The sequence below is a fragment of the Gadus chalcogrammus genome, chromosome 3, assembly GCF_026213295.1.
Source record: "Gadus chalcogrammus isolate NIFS_2021 chromosome 3, NIFS_Gcha_1.0, whole genome shotgun sequence".
Classification (NCBI taxonomy): domain Eukaryota; kingdom Metazoa; phylum Chordata; class Actinopteri; order Gadiformes; family Gadidae; genus Gadus; species Gadus chalcogrammus.
The window spans coordinates 2152118-2171128 of record NC_079414.1 but is presented as its reverse complement, the minus strand read 5'-3'; the positions used below and the strand labels follow the sequence as shown (position 1 = coordinate 2171128).

The 19011-nt window shown below is 44.6% G+C and overlaps 2 protein-coding genes across 5 annotated transcripts in view; both read right to left on the bottom strand.

Moving 5' to 3' along the window:
* LOC130377568 (lysine-specific demethylase 2A-like) overlaps window positions 1–8812 on the bottom strand; it is an 80888-nt gene extending 72076 nt beyond the window's left edge. The window contains exons 1-6 of one of the 4 annotated variants that reach the window (XM_056584727.1): window positions 8174–8650; window positions 7875–8081; window positions 7084–7222; window positions 6470–6548; window positions 6321–6367; window positions 535–713 (exon numbers count right to left, since the gene is read on the bottom strand). In XM_056584727.1, the coding sequence (XP_056440702.1) occupies window positions 535–713; window positions 6321–6367; window positions 6470–6548; window positions 7084–7222; window positions 7875–7949 (519 nt within the window). In that variant the 5' untranslated portion in view covers window positions 7950–8081; window positions 8174–8650. The other 3 variants (XM_056584734.1, XM_056584723.1, XM_056584742.1) reach the window with 3 other exon arrangements.
* Window positions 8813–9940: 1128 nt separating this feature from the next.
* The window catches only part of LOC130379066 (syntaxin-3-like), a 12909-nt gene continuing 3838 nt past the window's right edge, over window positions 9941–19011 (bottom strand). Inside the window, exons 6-10 of the mRNA XM_056585650.1 lie at window positions 17706–17814; window positions 13170–13243; window positions 12049–12183; window positions 10662–10772; window positions 9941–10018 (exon numbers count right to left, since the gene is read on the bottom strand). Of these exons, the coding sequence (XP_056441625.1) occupies window positions 9941–10018; window positions 10662–10772; window positions 12049–12183; window positions 13170–13243; window positions 17706–17814 (507 nt within the window). The remainder of the gene's footprint in view (window positions 10019–10661; window positions 10773–12048; window positions 12184–13169; window positions 13244–17705; window positions 17815–19011) is intronic.

Genomic DNA, 19011 nt, shown 5'->3' with positions numbered 1-19011 from the left:
AGCCCAAGCTGGAGCGTGCGATGTGACGTGACCGCGCATGATCGCGCTCAGCAGCAGCCGAGGACAGAGACGTTCCAACAGCCAGGCTTCTATTCCACTTTAAGGTTGGAAAACTGCCACACTGCTGACATGACTGATCAACAGGTAGCTCTTATGCGCATGCGCCTAATTGGCGACGACTATGGTTATCACGCGACCCGCTGCGCGGATCGGATAATTTTTTACTCCACTCTCCGATCAATCTTACTGGGCCAATCGGATCGGGACAACCCTAACACACACACACACACACACACACACACACACACACACACACACACACACACACACACACACACACACACACACACACACACACACACACACACACACACACACACACACACACACACACTTGCAATGTCTTTGAAAATCATGGATGTCTCCTGAAAGCTTGCATACGTCAGAATCTAAATGTGGATGGGCCTCCTCCAAACATTAGGTCTCTTTGAGTGAGAATGCTCTTCCACGTGAGGCTTGTCTGAGTGTGCATACCGTGGCCGGTCTCTTGACCAGATTCTCCAGCTTGGTGTGGCTGAACTCAAGGGAGATGACGTTGTACAGCTTGTCCCGCTGTGCGTGCGGCGTCTCGTAGTAGCGCCTCCACTGCGCCATGGACATCTCCGTGCCTTTCTGCGTGCTCACGTCCATCACGTCCACCATGCGTCTGCTCCCTGGTGGGGGGGATGGCGGTTAGTGAATCACAGTTCTTACTGAGACTCACCGCGTTGAACGGGAGAAGGCGCCAAACTAAACAACGTGTGTCGGTGGTATTCCATATCTAAAAGTAGTCAACTAAAGGAGGGAAAAATAAATAGCTGAACCATATAACAATTGTAAATCATTCGGATTAAAATATTAAGATTGTACATATTTTATCGAAACCAATTTCATCTGTACTTTTTAATACTTTTGTCGTTCCATGAGTTTGGGGTCCACAGCCTAGCGCTCCCTAGATCACCCCCACTGCTTCGGTCCAATGCTGGAGATTAGGCCTGAACGATTTATCGTTTTCTGATCGAAATCGCGATTTCAGACAACGCGATCTCGGGATCGCCAAAGACACGGTTTTTTCGGTTTTACTGTGCGTTCACTCGTCAACGTAGAGACGTCGAATCGGGCGAATTAATATAATATAATTTTATAGATAATATCATGGCCAAAAGTTGAGTGAGCCTCCGGATGGCCGTAGGGCTGGGAGCTCTCTTCGAGGGGTTTGTTTACCGGCGTTTGTTTACCGGCGTTGCAATGGTTAACATGCGTTCAACAGCGTGGCCACTGAGTCACATGTGTAACGTAACAGCCAATCAGCGTTCAACCGTCAAACTCAGTGCAGTTCAGTCCGGGGTGAACTGCAGCATGGAGGAGAAAGTGAATGTTGCCGTTTGCAACTCCCGGAGCTTAGGAATGCGCGATATAAACGATATACGATATAAACGATAAAAAATGGCCTACGATAGAGATTTTAGTTATATTGCTCTATCGCGATAATGTATGTTTGACGCGATCTATCCATGACTCGCGAAATATAAAGAGCCACGAGCTGCAACCGTCTGCAACGCATCGTCCGCGACCCACGAATTTTAAAAAGAGCCACGAGCTGCAACCAGCTGCATCGCATCATCCGCGACACGCGAAATATAAAGAGCCACGAGCTGCAACCGTCTGCAACGCATCGTCCGCGACCCAAGAATTTTAAAAAGAGCCACGAGCTGCAATCAGCTGCATCGCATCATCCGCGACACGCGAAATTTAAAGAGCCACGAGCTGCAACCGGCTGCAACGCATCGTCCGCGACCCGCGGAATTTAAAGAGCCATGAGCTCCAACCGGCTTCAACGCATCATCGTCATCTAAGTAAATATGGCTGAAGCGAAACGGAGGAGCTGGTGATTGCTCTCATTTCATGTTCATTTCAAAATTATATGCGTTCATTTTGCACTTATTGTTTTATGTTTTAATAGCAAGTATCTGTGCACACACTTGGAAGATTTTTCTTTATTTAAAATAGCCATGCCTACTACTGGACGTATTTCCCTAATTCACAGTATCAGTTTCTTTATTAACAAGACACCACCCATTTTTATTTCATTAAGAGAAGTATACGTCATTACACAGAAGATTTTTTTCTTTTTTAAAGTCTCTGCAGCTACAACATTATGTTGTATGATTAGTTTTGCACTATAAATGTTCTCAAAACGACATACATTTAGCAGTTTAGCTTTCCTTAGAGTCTATGTAACCTGTTCTGAAATGGTTCTATTATGATTTATATATCGTGATATATATCGTTATCGCAATAGGTTGCATGTATATCGCAATATGGATTTTAGGCCATATCGCCCATCCCTACCGGAGCTCTATATAATAGTATCGTAATATAATATTTGTATATATAATATCACGGGCAAAAGCTCTGTGCACCGCCGGACGGCCGTAGCGCGGGGAGCTCTCATAGGGATTGGGCTTCTCGGGGTTTGTTTACCGGAGTTGCTATGTTTCCGGTCTTGTGTGTTCCAACGGTTTATTAGTATAAATCTCTGTCTATTCAATACTTCATTCACTGCCTCTTCCGTGGTCATTACAATATTATGAATAGACTGCGTTGGGTTCTCTGACGTCTCTCTCTTTGTTGTTATACTCTAATGCACGAATTAACTAAAAGAGCCATCTTTGACTGTCTTAAAAAGTAGTAGTACTTTTCTAAGTTAAGACAGTCAAAGATGGCTCTTTTAGTTCATTTGTAACAACTGCAATTGGTCAAGGACTTTAGTTTACATTTATGTTTCTTAATAAATACATTTAAAATAAATTCTTAACTTTAGTTTTCATTCTTACATTAGAGTAATGGCATGTAATGTTTTAATGTTATGATGTCATGTTTGTAAATATTACTGTACCTAATGAATATTGCACTGAAGCTTGATTTGAAGAAAATCGTGAAGAAAATCGAAATCGCAATATCTGCCAGAAAAATCGCAATGCAATCTTTTCCTGAAATCGTTCAGCCCTACTGGAGATGAGTGTAACCCCTGATAAACTACACAAGTACCGGCAAACTTAGGGTCACGCCCACCACATCTAGTCGAGGGATAAGGGCTGTATGGCCAAAAACAAAAGAAAAAACGAATGGTTGCCATTGTTTGCTCTGATGTGAAAGGCGTGTTTGTGGGGAAGTGTGCTGCATCAAGACATCAACTTATTAAAACAATGTGTAAGGTACATGGTTCTTGCACCATTTTTAAAGTCAAATTTATGACTTTTCAAGACTTTTTAAGACCAACACATTGGGGATGGGCAAAATGATTCTTTTCCGGGAACTAGTTCTTTCAGTTCAGTTCACTATAACGATTCGTTTATTTGATTCGTTCGTTTTGATTCGTTCGTTACGTCAGATTACATCTAAAAAAAAATTAAAAATAAAAAAACTTTTTTTTATATATATATATTTTTTTAATTGGTCGTGGGTCCGGATAGGACCGTCAAGACCGCAGTCCGCCGTTTGGAGATGCCTGCTATATAGTGTGTCGAACGTCCCACCAATATTTATACCACTTGCTTACTCTCTATATTTCATTCATGGTTTTACATTTATAATTTTATTTTACTTTACATTTAATTCTTCTTTGTTCAGGCATTACAGAACTTGCATGGTCATAAATAAAAAATACGAACTGCAGTTTAATTTCTTTGTTTGTTCTTAAATTGACGTAGAATGGAGCAAAGACTCCTGGGATTGGGAAATGCGTTTATCCAATAAACAGATGGAGGTCAAGTCTATTTTCGAAAAAATGTAGGGGGATATATGAGTCGAATGGTATGACCCAAGATACGTCAGAGAGAGAAAGCGCGCATATTCGACGGTACCGCCTTGTCATTGGTTTACCCAGGTGCCATTCCAACACCATTGCTACCTCTCATTGGCTGAATCTTTGAGGAAGTTGTAGACTCAATCAATATAAGTCGCTGGGAGACGGAGCTCTGTTCGTTTGTATATTTTATTTACGTGACCATATGTTTGGTTGATGTTAAAAAAAAAGAATCAAAGAACCAGTTCTTCTTGTTTTGGGGAACCAGTTCTTGTCGTTCACGTTCGGGATTCGTTCGTTGTAACGAATCAGTCGCGACCGACACATCCCTACAACACATACATAAATTAAGACCCAAAAAATGTCTGAAAAATTATTTGATAGAAAAGGTGTGTATAGTTGAGTCACTTATACACATCAACCGTAGCCGTAGTACTAGCAGTAGTAGTACTCTTGCAAAGTTATCTCGGAAGCGCGCGGACACGACGATACGCGAACACATTAACCCACCCGTGTCACCCATAGTCACCCATGACCCGTCGCAACCGGACACGCTGGGGTTGATATGTTACCGGACTACTGTAACTACTACGGAGTGATAACAAAGACATGAATCAGGCAATAAATCCACCGTCCTTGACAGCGGTCATGTTTGGAGTGCGGAGTGGACCAAATGCGAACTACTGCAGCTTTCCTAAGTTAAACCCCAAACTAATCGGAATAAGTGTATGCATGTCGATTATAGCAGACTACACCACCTCTTCTGTAGCAGAATAGAATTATATTACGAACAGATAATTGCATTCTGATTGAGGCGTATTATATGATCCTTTTCTATTCCGATTGAGCTGTTCTTCCACATCTATGCGGATCAGATGTGTCCATGTAAACACGGCTGACAGTGAACACACACACACACACACACACACACACACACACACACACACACACACACACACACACACACACACACACACACACACACACACACACACACACACACACACACGCACACGCGCTTTGAAGCAGAACTTCCTTATTCGAATATCAAAAAATAAATCAAAATTCTAACGAATATTAGGCAGCCCTTAATATTCGAAGCTGTTATGGCAGGCCAAGAGGGAGAGCGTCGGAGAACCCGACGCAGTCTACTCATAATATTGTAATGACCAAGGAAGAGGCATTGAATGAAGTATTGATTAGACAGGCATTTATTAGATACCTAATAAACCGTCGGAACACGCAGGACCGGTAACCATAGCAACGCCGGTAAACAAACCCCGCGAAGCCCAATCCAGGTCTGACTGAAGGAATTTAATGGTCAAAATATTATTATACAAACTTTGAATATGATTTTTGGGAAAAAGTCGGTCACACAATTTAATTAATTTACTGTTTGGAATACTTAGATTAAAATGATCCAGCATGAAATGTGATCCATAGTACCGCGATAAGACATGGCTGTCGGTGTCGTCCGTGGACCAGTACCTCACATGGATATCCATCTGTTTGCTTTTAGTGGTTTTGTTCACTCTCATCGAACATGAGGACGTACTGTTTATCGCTTATGCTGCATGACAGCTCTCTTTTTATGAAAGATGCAATCCCGTATTTGGCTAGATAGGCCGTTTTGTTTTCACCGCAGGTGAACGACTTCGCAAACTCAGAATCTGGGAACATAGCAGCCAAGACGCTACTAATGTCCTTGTTCAATTTGAAGGAATTATGTCTTCTCACCGTGTGGAGAACCCACAATACCTCCGCCTTCTGGGTTTCTGGTGGCGACACAAAGCCGGTTAACGCCGTCTGATGTGAAGTACTAGCCACGGATGCTGAACTTTTCAGTCCACTTCTTTCAAATAATACGGGCATCGGTGTAGTCCCGCTAGCTGCCACGGAGTATCGGATATATTTCTGCGACCTCATGTGGGACTCAAGAGCTTTTGCTCCCATGGTCCCTAGTATGAATGCCTTTCGGGATAAACGACACCTTGCCTCGTAGTCACCTGCCTTCTCCAACCACCCCCGAAACGTATCCTCCTCAAACCATTTCTCATTGAATTTGCACTGTCCCATCCTGAAAGTAGCGCAAGTTGGCCTAATGATGTCAACCGTCACTAGCTAAAAGTAGCGCCAGCAAGTTAGCCTACAGACGCAGCTGCAGGCTGCAGATGCATCCGGCCCCCCGATGACTGATGTCAACGTTAACGTAACGTAAAACTCCTGAAAATGCTGTAATTAAAAGACGCACTAGGTGATTTGTTGTGCGCGACAATTTCCCCTAGTCTTAAAAAACCCTCTGCAAAATGTAATACCTAGAGCAAATTTACAGTCAATTTAAGACAATTTATGGCCTTAATTTTACACAAAAAAAATTAAGACTTTTTAAGGACCCGCGGGAACCATGATGTAACAAGTATATCAAGTAATGTACAGGCAATTAATAAGGGATGGACAGGTTGGATTTACTAACCTACAAAGATCTTAACGTCGTTCACACTGAAGTCAGGATCTGGCATTCTGAAGTCAAACGAGAAGGACAGAAAATCTCAGATCCAAATGGCCATTCGCCAATTGATTTAATCCACAAATCCACGGCAGCCTTGCTAGATATTAGCTTACTTGATTCCTAATCCATCTGGCTTCTCGAAGATGATGGGATCCCTCAGACCTCCTCTTTGAATGTACTCATATGTCAGATCTGAAAGCAGCAGAACATGGAGATGACATGCCCACAAAACATTCTGTCAGACCTTTGAATATATTACTTAATTATGTCTGATAATTACAAGTCAACGTTCAGAAAATGTTTTCCTGACCACAACAAATACTGTATTGCCCCAGTAATCTATGAATGGTGAAAGGGTTGAAAGGATAATCATTGAAACATAACCATTGCATAACAATGGCAGATTCAGCAGTCCTATAGCAGGATTTGTGGGGGGACCCAGAAACTAAAGGACTGAAATACGCCTTGTTTCCTGTTTCATTAGAGATATTTAAACAAGAGCAATCCATTGGTGGAGAGGATGAAACATTCATTCTGCTAAGGATATATCTACAGTGGCATGTGTCTACAGTATTTTTTTCAAAGAACATTGGTGTCCAACAGGATGTTTTAGCTTCTCTCCCCAGCGAGAATAGTTTCCCAGTGCGACAAGTCCAGTAGTATAAATGGTGAGGCGTACTAAATGTGGTCTTCTCTTTAAACAGTCCAAGCAGTACTTGGTTCGTACCCTTGCCCTCCATCCGTACCACCCTGTCCGAGCTGAACCGCTCGCTGTGCACTTTGTCCTCCAGGTCAAACATCCTGCGTCCATCAATCTCCTCGTCTGAGATGCCGTCGTCATGGTAACGTCTCCGGGAACCTGTGCGCTTTATTTTGGAAAGGAAGGCAACGGACAGAAAGAGAGACAAATTTATCAATAGAAAGTAGGCAAGTCTGATTAGGAAAAGAGAGAAAAGAGGGAAATGGAAGATTCATTCTTCAAAAGTGTTAATCAAATCAAGTCCCCTTTCTTAAATATGTGACACATTTAATATGACTGTGTATCCTTATTACAGCCATAACATTGCCGTTTCAAAATACAGACGAAAAACGTGCTTTAAACTGCAAACAACAGTTCAAAGTGGGACCTTACACCTTAAGATTATGAGCTCTAATGTGAGCCCCAAATGTGCTGTGGATGATTAGCCAGGAAGGTTCATGCAAACACAGCAGCCCTAGACCATTGCCATTAAAGAGGAAAGCAACAGAGGAGCAGTGACCTACTGTACTGGGTGCAGCATCCAATCAACATGCTATGATCTCTCCATCTTCCCCCAAATGTATCCCTCCCCTGCCAGTTTAAGCGCGCCGTGCCAACAACACCCTGGGAACTCGGCCTCCTCATATCCCACAAAAACAACAACAACACGGTGATACCCACAGCATGGCAGGGGTGTCATTTCCCGCAAGTCAGAAAACAGAGAACACAAACTACATACTACTTAATTATTTTAAAATGGTGGAACTTTGACCACTTACCAGGCGAGTGCTATGTCGCGGACGACCCTCCTCTGCCTTGGAGGATTTTAGGGCAACTTTGGTCAGAGAGGACATTTCCAATACGAAACGAAGACCCGTTTGTGAAGTTGAATGGCGAAGATGATAGTCTAGTGATTGTGAACTCACAACACGGCTGAACAGCCGTCAGACGCTGTGGGGCTCTGTGCATCCACGCATTATGGCGCGCTGATGTTGAAGAACATGGAGCTCACGTCAACTCAACTGTTGTGTTTCACAGTGGGTTACAGCAACAACATTTACGCTCTGACAAACGTTACCCTGATACTGCTCCAGCTGACAAACGTTTCCCCGATACTGCTCCAGCTGATGTACCCTTATTGGTGAAGCCCTGCACGAGATCTCGTTCCGATAGAACACCCAGCGTGCAGCTCCTCCTCCGTAATAAACGTTAGGTAGACGTTAGGTAAACGTGAGGATATCCCTTAGATTACAATCGCCGCCATTTTTTCCCAACAAAAAACATGAAATATGCCCCGCCCACAAACATAAACAGCCCAATGAAAACAAAGGAAGTGGGTCGTTTATTCGTCTAAACCCAAGTCATTTACTAGCTTTGTGGAATGTCATTGGATGAGAACATCCAATAATATGTCGGTCAGAGGAGAGTGGCGAACGGCGCGTAACGACTCACTGAATTCAGCCAATGAAACCTCTGATGCTATTCGGACACTGCCCCCTTTCCATTAGAATGGTTTTAAATAGAAATGGCAAAAAACATGGCAATAACAACACAATATTTTCACTCACCACCATAATTAAGCAGCACGGTTTGCGTTTGTACGATGGGATTAATCCACTATACGTGTTGCCATTTCCTCCCTTGGTTTAAGTCTCCAGAAGCGTGAGCACGGCGCTGTGAGCAACGCTCTGCAGCGAGGATGAGGGCTGGACCGCCATTAGGCCGAGTCATTCCGGAAACCACTAGCGATTGGCTGCTTCATGGGGCTAACCAGCTGCGATTGGTGTTCACAACCTGTCATTCTGGAAGGACGGTTTCCGGCAAGGGAATCATGCCCAACAATATTTAATGCGCATAATAGAAAAACCATCGGCTATTAATTATACAACATTAAACAATACTGGTATGTTGTTGTAATGTAATTGTTATTTATTGAAAACTGAGAACCAACGCTACAAAAGCCACGACCCCAACATGCATGTTCTCAAATGGCCTACAACTTCCTGCAGTATTTCAAGTAGGCCTACCTAACAACGACATGAACGAACTGTATCCACACACACGACAAGACATGATGCTACGAGGAGGTTGATCAGTCTCAGGCCCTTTCACCACACCAAACACACATATGGTTCGGATCCAAAATACAGGCCAAATACATTTTCAATTTAGAAAAGAGAAAGAAAATATAAAAATTAGGAGCAGCATCAATGTGCAGCAAATGTAAGCACTGAGAGAGTTTCGGGCCTTTAAGGAAGGTAGAATATATTCCAGCTAAAAACAACACAAATTCAAACTATTGCACGCACAAAAGCAATCACATAATTATGCATGGTTATGCATGCATGGTTATCGATAATCTTAAAAATAACAATATTAGTCAATTACATTAAACAGGACAAAAATAAATAAACACTTATAGACGGGGCCGGAAAGGCAATGCAGTTGGGGTCAAATGTCCTGTCTGTTCTAATGAAGGAATTGTCTTAATGTGATTTTAACCGTGATAAGTCAATCAATCAATTAAAAAACGAATGTTGCTCTTAAAGCAGGACCTGCTTGTGATGCCTGAACTGAACAGTGGAAATAATTCACACCCATCTGCAACCACAAAAATATAAAATGTAAAAATTAGGAAACAATTAATAACATCACAATCAATACATGTAGAAAATGCAGAATCTTTTTTTTACCTGTATTTGTTGTAACATTATATAGAATGTTTTACTTTTCAAAGATTTATTTTTCAAATGGACCAATTGTAAAGAGTGAACATGTTTAGCCAGTTTCTGGGTAGGGGATGGGGGCTGGCTGAGGAGGACGATGGAGGGAGCTGAACTCAAGGTCAGCGTATGAAGCTGTACAAGAAGGAGCCCAGGATGAGGGCCAGAATGACACAGCAACAGAAGATCATCATTTGCTTCTGGATAACATAAGACACAAAGAAGAAGAGAAATGGAATGGAAAAGAGAGAAAAGTACCATTATGAAGAGAAAGTGAGGAAAACCATGAAAATACAGATGAAAAACATGGAAACATAACTGATATACCACATGTTTCATCAAAACTATGTTGAGGTGAGGAAACGCTGCAACAGACTCCCTATCTATTTTGTTTTTTAAAGTGAATACCATCCACACAGTCTGTGGCTGGTACAGCCATCACAAAAGACATGACTCATTCTGCCTGGGGCCCCTGGTTGGTGAGGTCCGGCCCCAGAGATTCTCCTCAACATAGTCATGGTCATGTTTTAACCATGACATGGTTTTTCATCTGACACACTTTACTCTTTATGGAGAAGAGCCCCTACAGGAGCAGCAGGTGGCTCTGTTATAGGGCTACACACACTTTATGGAGCAGATCCCCAGGAAGATGAGCAGGGAGCTGTATTCTAGTGCTACACATTCTTTATGAGCAGGGGGCTCTAGTCTAGTGCAACAAACTCTTTATTGAGTAGAGCCCCCACAGGAGCAGGGTACTCTATTCTAGGGCTACACACTCTTTATGAGCAGGGTGCTATATTCTAGCGCTACACACTCTTTATGAGCAGGGGGCTCCAGACTCACCCTGCGGGCCTCCTGCTGAAATTTTGCCGCCTTCTTGGTATCAGCCACAGCCCTCTCCACGAAGCCCACTGATTGGTCCATGTTGCTCTCGATTCTGTCAATCATACCACCCTGGAACGGACAAGATTATTAAGTTGAAGACAGATGTGTGCGCGCGTGCACGCACACACACACACACACACACACACACACACACACACACACACACACACACACACACACACACACACACACACACACACACACACACACACACACACACACAAACACACTGTGGCAACCCGGCCCCAAACCCTCACGCCAGGCGGCCAGAGGGAGAGGTGGTGGATGGCGTACACCGCCGATATCCACCAGCCGGAGCCAAAGAGCAGCCCTTGCGTAACCTCAATCAAGGCAATGGAGAACACCTGCGGCAGAAGATCAGGTACCCTTTAAAAGGCTGTTCGTTGCTCTCCGAGGGAAGGAGACCAAGCGGAGCGGATTACCTCCAGGCAGGGGCGCAGAAAAGGGGGGGTAAAGGAGACGCATTCTAGGGGCCCATGATGGAGGGGGGCCCAGAGAGGCCCCTAATGATGATGAAATTATAATACAGAAAAAATAATGACACTAAGTTTCATTCTTTTCATGGGGCACAAAATCCCTAGCGGCGCCCCTGCCTCCAGGACCCGTTACGGGCGGGCGGACTCGTGGATATAACGGACTTTCCCCAGTGGCCACGAGAGGACCCGCACACCAGGACGATGCAGGCCGACACGGCGCGCACCAAAAGGACGGCCTCACCGACGGGAGTGACCTCCCCCTCCAGGGACGGGACTGGCCCGGCCGGAGAGACAATTCCCCTGGACACCACCGTGGCTCACGGAGTCACACGTATGATTTTAGGTTTTCCCGCGTTGGGCACCGACCCCGCGGGTTTTCCCCCCTTTATTTAATGAATAAACGCCCTACCGGGATTTGAACGACTTGGCGTGTGTTGATTTCGGCGTGGGAGAGATATTCCTGGGGCCGGGTCGCCACCACACACACACACACACGCATGAAATAAAGCATGTTTTTAATATTTCTCCTTACATCCCCCATTACCAGGGATGACACCAGATTGGTTGTGTGGGGGTCCCATCAACACATTGTAATTGGTCACATTGAAAATAATTTTTCAGTGGCAAGTTTCCCGGTTAGGGTCTCACAAACATTTCAGAGTTATATTTTACCAAAACGTTTACAATTGTGAAAAGGGGTACATTTTGGCAAATCACAGCGTCTGCTTGTTTCTCCAGAATGGTAGTGGAATTTGGAGGGTTTACGCATGCACAAGATGATATGTGTGCATGGGCATCTGAAGGTGTATGTCTCTGTGCCTGTGAGCTCTGTCCCCTGGTGGTGGTACCTGGTTCTCAACAAGCATGGCGATGTCCACAAACATGTCATGGAGCTCCTTGATGCTGCTCTCCAGACGCATGATGTCTTTGTGTCGCGCCTCGATCTCATTCAGAGCCTGCTGGTTGATCTTAGACTCGGTGATCTAACATGGAGGCAAATAGAGAACACAGGGTGATAGGAATAGAGCACTGTGCGATAGCAATAGAGCACAGTGTGATAGGAATAGAGCAGAGTCCGATAGGAATAGAGCACACAGTGTGATAGGAATAGAGCACTCAGTGTGATAGGAATAGAGTGCAGTATGATAGGAATAGAGAGATAGAGAGACAGAGAGAGAAAGATAAAGCGGAATGAGATACTGACAAATAACAGGCATAGAGAGAGACAGACAGAAAAAAAGAGTGACACAAATGCTGTGACAGACAAAGAGGGATAGGGAGAGACAGACAGGTAGATACAGAGACAGACATCGAGCTAGAGACAAAGACAGACTGACAGACACACAGAGACAGAGACACAACGAAAGTGAAAGAGGGAAGCCTCTGAATGTCTGAAAGAATGTCTCTTTCCATCTCTGACAAGAGAAGCAGAGATGGAAAGCACAGTCAGACATGAAGCATATGGCAACATCATAATCAATGTCAGCTTATAAAAAGAGATTAGGAAGCTGCTCTTGTGATAATTATTAATAAGAACAACAACATCTTTGTTTAGCCACAGGGTGGCAGAGGAAGATGGCAAAGCCCTCCCTTCCTTGCTGTGGTCTAGAACAGATGTTTTGGGTAAACATTATGGGATTGTGTGTATTAACTGAATGCTTTGATTCCAGGATGTTTCTTTGAGGCCTGTTTAATATGCTTTGAGATATGTAATAGACATTAAGGTTGGATTGGCAGTCTTGCAGTAGTTACTCGTAAAAGTAGTTACTTTTACGAAAACAGCCACCCTCTCCAGTAATATCCACACGGATGGTTCAAAGACAAGCAGCCCATCCTGACTGTCACCAAGGCTCCGGCGCCAGTGGGGAACGGCCCGCACTCAGCAGGGGCAGGGCATGGGTGGAGGCACGGTGAAGCAATTTGAGGCTGGTTGAGAGGACATGAAGGAACCACAACTTGTGGGTCTTACCCCAGCGCTGAAGACGGCTGCGTTGCCCCCCTCAAGCATCTCCTCCAGCTCCTCATCCGTCGTGGCTTTCCCGGCTGGCCAGACAGGCACACAGATAGGTAGACAGAGAGGCAGAGAGACAGACAGTCAGACAGACAGGCACACAGATAGGTAGACAGAGAAGCAGACAGTTGGACAAAGAGGCAGAAAGACAGACAGTTAGGCAGACACACACACAGACAGGTAGACAGAGAGACAGTTTGACAGAGAGGCAGAGAGACAGACAGTTAGACAGACAGGCACACAGACAGGCAGACAGAGGCAGAGGTTTGAAAAGCAGCAGATCTGCGTGTGTTTGGGTGCTAGGCCCATCCTTCAGCACCAAGCAGGGATGTGCTTAGGAAGACTTTCCGGCAGGACAACCCAGGAAAGAGGACAGTAGATAATAACCAGGTGGAAGGAAAATGTCGACAGAATAACCCACCAGAGAGATCCAACAAGAGAGTCCTGCCAGTACTAAGAACAATGTGGGTGTGGGGGAAAGTCATACCCTAGGTTTTTGTTATAAAAAAACATTTTGGCAAAAGTGATGGTTTGCTACAGCAGTGAAGGTAACTTAGTTTTGTATTTAACCATTGCGGCTTTGCGCTGTCTCGAGGTGTAAAACCCACAGGCGAAGGTCGAAACTAGTATGTCGAACTCTCGCTATCCCACTGATTGCCTCGGAGCTGAGTGTTAACCAGACTCCCTCTGAAAATAACGCTGTACCGATATGTACGGTGGTGCGGCCTTGCACTGTCTCGAGGTGTAAAACCGGCAGGCGAAGGCCGCGAACAGTATGTCGAAATCGCACCATCCCCTTGACCGCTTCAGAGCTGAGTGTTAACCGGACTCCCTCTGAAAATAATAAAATGGAAGCACTCAGAATAGGGTTCATGAATATAAGGTCGCTTTCATCTAAAGCGCTCTTGGTCCATGATCTAATTGTTGATAATAAGATCAACATACTGGGCCTTTGTGAAACCTGGTTAAAACCAGATGAGTTTCTAGCCCTAAACGAAGCTACTCACCCCCAATAACGTTAGCGCCCAAGTATGTAGAGAAGTTAGGAAACGTGGTGGAGTAGCCCTGATATCTAATTCTAAGCTTAATTTAAAGTCAAAGAATAGATATACATTCAGATCTTTTGAGGTGCTTGCGTTCTGCTCCTCAGCTCCCCGACAAGCGAAAGAGTTCCAGTCTCTTTCGTTTTAGCTGTAGTATACCGTTCCCCAGGACCGTATTCACTTTTTGTTGATGAGTTTTCTGATTTTGCAACTGATCTGGCTGCATATAATTATTCAGACAATATTTTGCTTATTGGGGATTTCAACATTCATGTGAATAACCCATCTGATTCCCTCGCAAGGGCTATTCTGTCCATTACAGACACGCTAGGCTCGTCCAGCACCCAACTCACGTCGGTGGAAACACGCTGGACCTCGTTTTGACCCGTGGTGTAGGCATTTCACAGCTAGTGGTCTCTCCATACACCTCAGCTTTATCAGACCATTTTTTGCTCACTTTCAAGGTGGTGGTATCCTGCCCCTGCGACGATCAGCAGGCTACTTTCAACTGTCGCCGCTTCACACCTGCAACCAATACAGCTATGGCAGATAAGTTACCCTGTTCACTTGCTCCTCATTGTAACTATAGGGGTTCTGTGGAGTGCCTTACTGATGACCTCAACATTGCCTTCTCTGCTGCCATTGATTCAGTTGCTCCGCTCATAATTAAAAAACGATCATTGAAAAAAACAGCTCCCTGGTTTAATGCAGAAATGCACAAACTGAAGCAAAGCTGCTAAACTTGAGGTCTTTCATCTTGCATGGCACAACAGTCTTCCCACCTATAAGGGTTCACTGACTACTGCCAGGAACGCCTACTTTTCCAGTATCATCAACTTCAATAGAAACAATCCCAAGTTTATTTTTGACACGGTGAAGAGTCTGATTCAGAAACAGACTGAGACCGTAGGCTCCTCCATCGTTGCAGGAGCATTTATGGATTTCTTTGAGAATAAGATTCAATCGATTAGAGAGGAAATTGATGCTTGCCGTGCAGCTTGTCTTACACATCCTGCGGGGCAGGATGGGGAACTCTGACGCAACTCTCCTGGAGTTCAAGGCATTTCCTCTGGTGGAACTTGAAAGGGTGATAAAGGCATCGATACCAACAACTTGTATGTTGGATCCTCTCCCTTCCAAGGTTCTCAAAGAACTTCTTCCCACGGTGGGGCCTGCATGATTGTGCTGCTGGACCTGAGTGCTGCGTTCGACACGATCGACCACAGCACTCTTCTTCACCGTCTTGAGCACTATGTTGGTTTCAGGGGTACGGCTTTTGGTTGGCTTGAATCGTACCTCACAGATAGAACCCAATTTGTGCTCCATGAGAGTTCAGAATCAAAGCACTGCAAACTACGCTTTGGCGTACCATAAGGGTCGGTCCTTGGTCCATTACTTTTTGCAATATACATGCTTCCCTTGGGCGACGTTATCTGCAGCTTCGGAATTAGTTTCCACTGCTACGCGGATGACACCCAGCTCTTCATTACTGTAGATTCAGGGGACTCGGCCCAGATCTGGAGGGTTGAGCCCTGTCTGGCTGCGGTGAAGGGCTGGATATCACAAAACTTCCTACAGCTTAACACCGGGAAGACAGAGCTGATAATTATCGGCTCGAAGCGGGACCGGAGAGAGTTTGAGGATGTCTCACTGTGGTTGGATGGCCTCGCCATCCTATAGAGTGCATCTGTCAAAAATCTTGGTGTCCTGTTCGACCCTCAACTGTGCTTTGACCAACATGTTAGAAGTGTAACTAGAATTGCCTTTTTCCATCTGAGAAACATTGCAAGAATCAGACCAATATTATCTGCAGCAGATGCAGAGACACTGATTCATGCATTTGTTTCATCAAGACTGGATTATTGCAATGCACTGTTCTCGGGACTACCAAACTCTACCACGAAAAGTCTACAGCTTGTACAGAATGCTGCAGCTAGACTGCTGATCAGAACGAGAAGGTTTGATCATATCACACCTATTCCCGCCTCTCTGCACTGGCTACCAATAACTTTCAGATCGGACTTTAAGGTGCTACTGCTAACCTATAAAGCCTTGCATGGATTATCTCCATCCTACCTGAAGGACCTGATCATTCCTTATAGTCCTTCGCGGTCCCTCCGGTCTTCGGGAGCTGGCCTTCTTTCACTGCCGAAGGTTATAAAGAAATCGGCTGGACAGAGAGCGTTTGCCTATCGAGCCCCCTTCCTATGGAATAGGCTGCCACCAGTGCTCAGGGAAGTCTCCTCATGGTTAACCGGCCAGCACCACATCACTATTTTAATATGATGTGCGTGTATTTACCTGTATGTCAATTATGGCACCCACTGCACTCCTGACCATCCCTGGAAGAAGGGATCCCCTACTATGCGTTTCTTCTCAAGATTTTTTCTTGCCCTTGTGGGGGCTTGAGTAAAGGGGGGTGTCATAAATATTTCGCCTGTTAAGCCCTTTGAGACTGTAATGTTGATGAAATGCTATACAAATAAATTTAATGGAAAATTGAATTGAACCATTGCGTTTCAAGGCCATAGTGAATATCAATCTCTGACATTGTATTACAATTTGAATGAGATCCAATGAAAACATGGTTTGTCTACACCAGTGTTGGGAGTAACGCGTTACAAAAGGAATGTAATTGCTGTAATGCATTACTTTATGCTGTAACGCGGTAATGTAAGGCATTACAAAAGAAAGAGGTTATATTTTATTCGCTACAAATCTCAGTAACCCGAAAATTAACTTTAATTAATTAAAATAAAGTTAATTACTTCCTCTTACTGCTATAGAAGAAGATCACCTCAGTCTGCGTTGAAGCCCAACTCAATGCTGATTGGTCCTCTGTCAGTACCCACTTTTCTCTCTTTACGTTTTTTGTCAGACTAATTTGAAGGTGTTGGTGTCCTTGAAGCAGAGCTAATTTATGGCGTTCCTCCCTTGGTCCCGTGAGACACCTGGAGCTAGAATGACTCCACGACTCAGACCAACCCAGACTCACTGATCTCCATCTGGAGCTAGAATGACTCCTAGGACTCAGACCAATCCAGACACAATGATCTCCATCTGGAGGTGGAGTGACTCCTAGGACTCAGACCAACCCAGACTTACTGATCTCCATCTGGAGCTAGAGTGACTCCTAGGAGTCAGAGGAACCATCCCAGACTCACTTTTCTCAAGCTGGAGGTAAGGTGGCTCAGAGGGAGGAACCAGACCAACCCAGACTCACTTTTCTCAAGCTGGAGGTAGAGTGGCTCAGAGGGAGGAACCAGACCAACCCAGACTCACTGATCTCCACCTGGAGGTAGAGTGGCTCCCGGGACTAAGACCAACCCAGACTCACTGTTCTCCACCTGGAGGTAGAGTGGCTCCAGGGACTCAGACCAACCTAGACTCACTGATCTCCAGCTGGAGGTAGAGTGACTCAGACAGGGGAACCAGACCAACCCAGACTCACTGATCTCTAGCTGCCTGGCGATGCGGCCTTTGCTTTTGTCCCTGAAGTCCATCTGAGCCTCGTTGTACTTTGTCATCACCTCCACAAATTTCTTGGCCAGGATAGCGTGCTGGGGAAATAGAAAAATGATGATGATAAACCAAAGCAGTTTGAACATGGAAATCAATATAAAAAAGCCTTTGATGCCATAAAAGATTCAAAAGCTCCAACAGCAAATAGAGAATTACTTGACATTGAGCGTAAACAGACACTCCCAACACTCTGTCACTTATAGTGGGATGTGCTTGTATGCATTTTAAGGAAGGATGCTCTGGACAAAACCAACAGGACACTTTGCTTTAGGGGCATGGGGGAAAGGAGTGTAAGTTGGAGGCAAACAGCAGTGCGTGATCACTATAAACTGGTGAAATGATATCTCTCTTAGTCCAACGATACAAGCCACGACTACTAGCCACAACATGCAAATCTGTTTGGGCTGAAATAGACTAGTAAAAACTATCAGTATTCTCAACACATTCTGGTGCACGCAATCAACATTTAAGTATATTGTTGTTACTGTATATCTTCCTCCAACGTATGAAGATATAATACACTTTTCTTTCCCTTCAAACATGTTTATAACGTAGAGTAGTCCCTTGTTGCTGGTCCCAGACCAGTACATGGAACTAGGACACAAAAGGGTTGTGTTATGAATCCTTTTCCTAGAGTAGGCATTGGAGGATATACTGGACATAACACTGGTTACGGGTCTGGGCCCCGTTTCCCGACAACGATAGATCCACGCTCGTACGATCATTCTCACGATTACGATGGATCTTGCGATCCATCGTAAATTTCTTTGTAACTGTCTACTGACACGGTGCTGAAATGGGAGACGCAGGAATGTCGCTGGAAAATGGGGTTGAAAAGCGTTAAAATATATCCCCATCAAGGCCAACAGCAGAGTAGCCTTTGAAAAGAATAGACTGCAATAATATGAATGCTAAAGATATTAAAACACAATTGATTGGGCCTAGGCCGATATAAGTCCTAATCCTGAATGCCCTGTGCGTAGGGCCTACATTTTTTCACGGCATTTCCCCCCCTGAAATAATTCCATATTACAAAAACCAAAAATAGCTTGTGAGACTACTACATTTATCTTAAAGATCCCATGCCATTCTATTTTATGATGCTTTAATATAGGTATTAGTGGGTCACAAACACAGTATTCAAAGACGTCCCCGAAATTCAGCCGTGGTGCAGAGTTACAGTCACTCCGAAACAGTCGCACATTGAGCTTCCCCCAAACGCGCTGTTTCGGTGG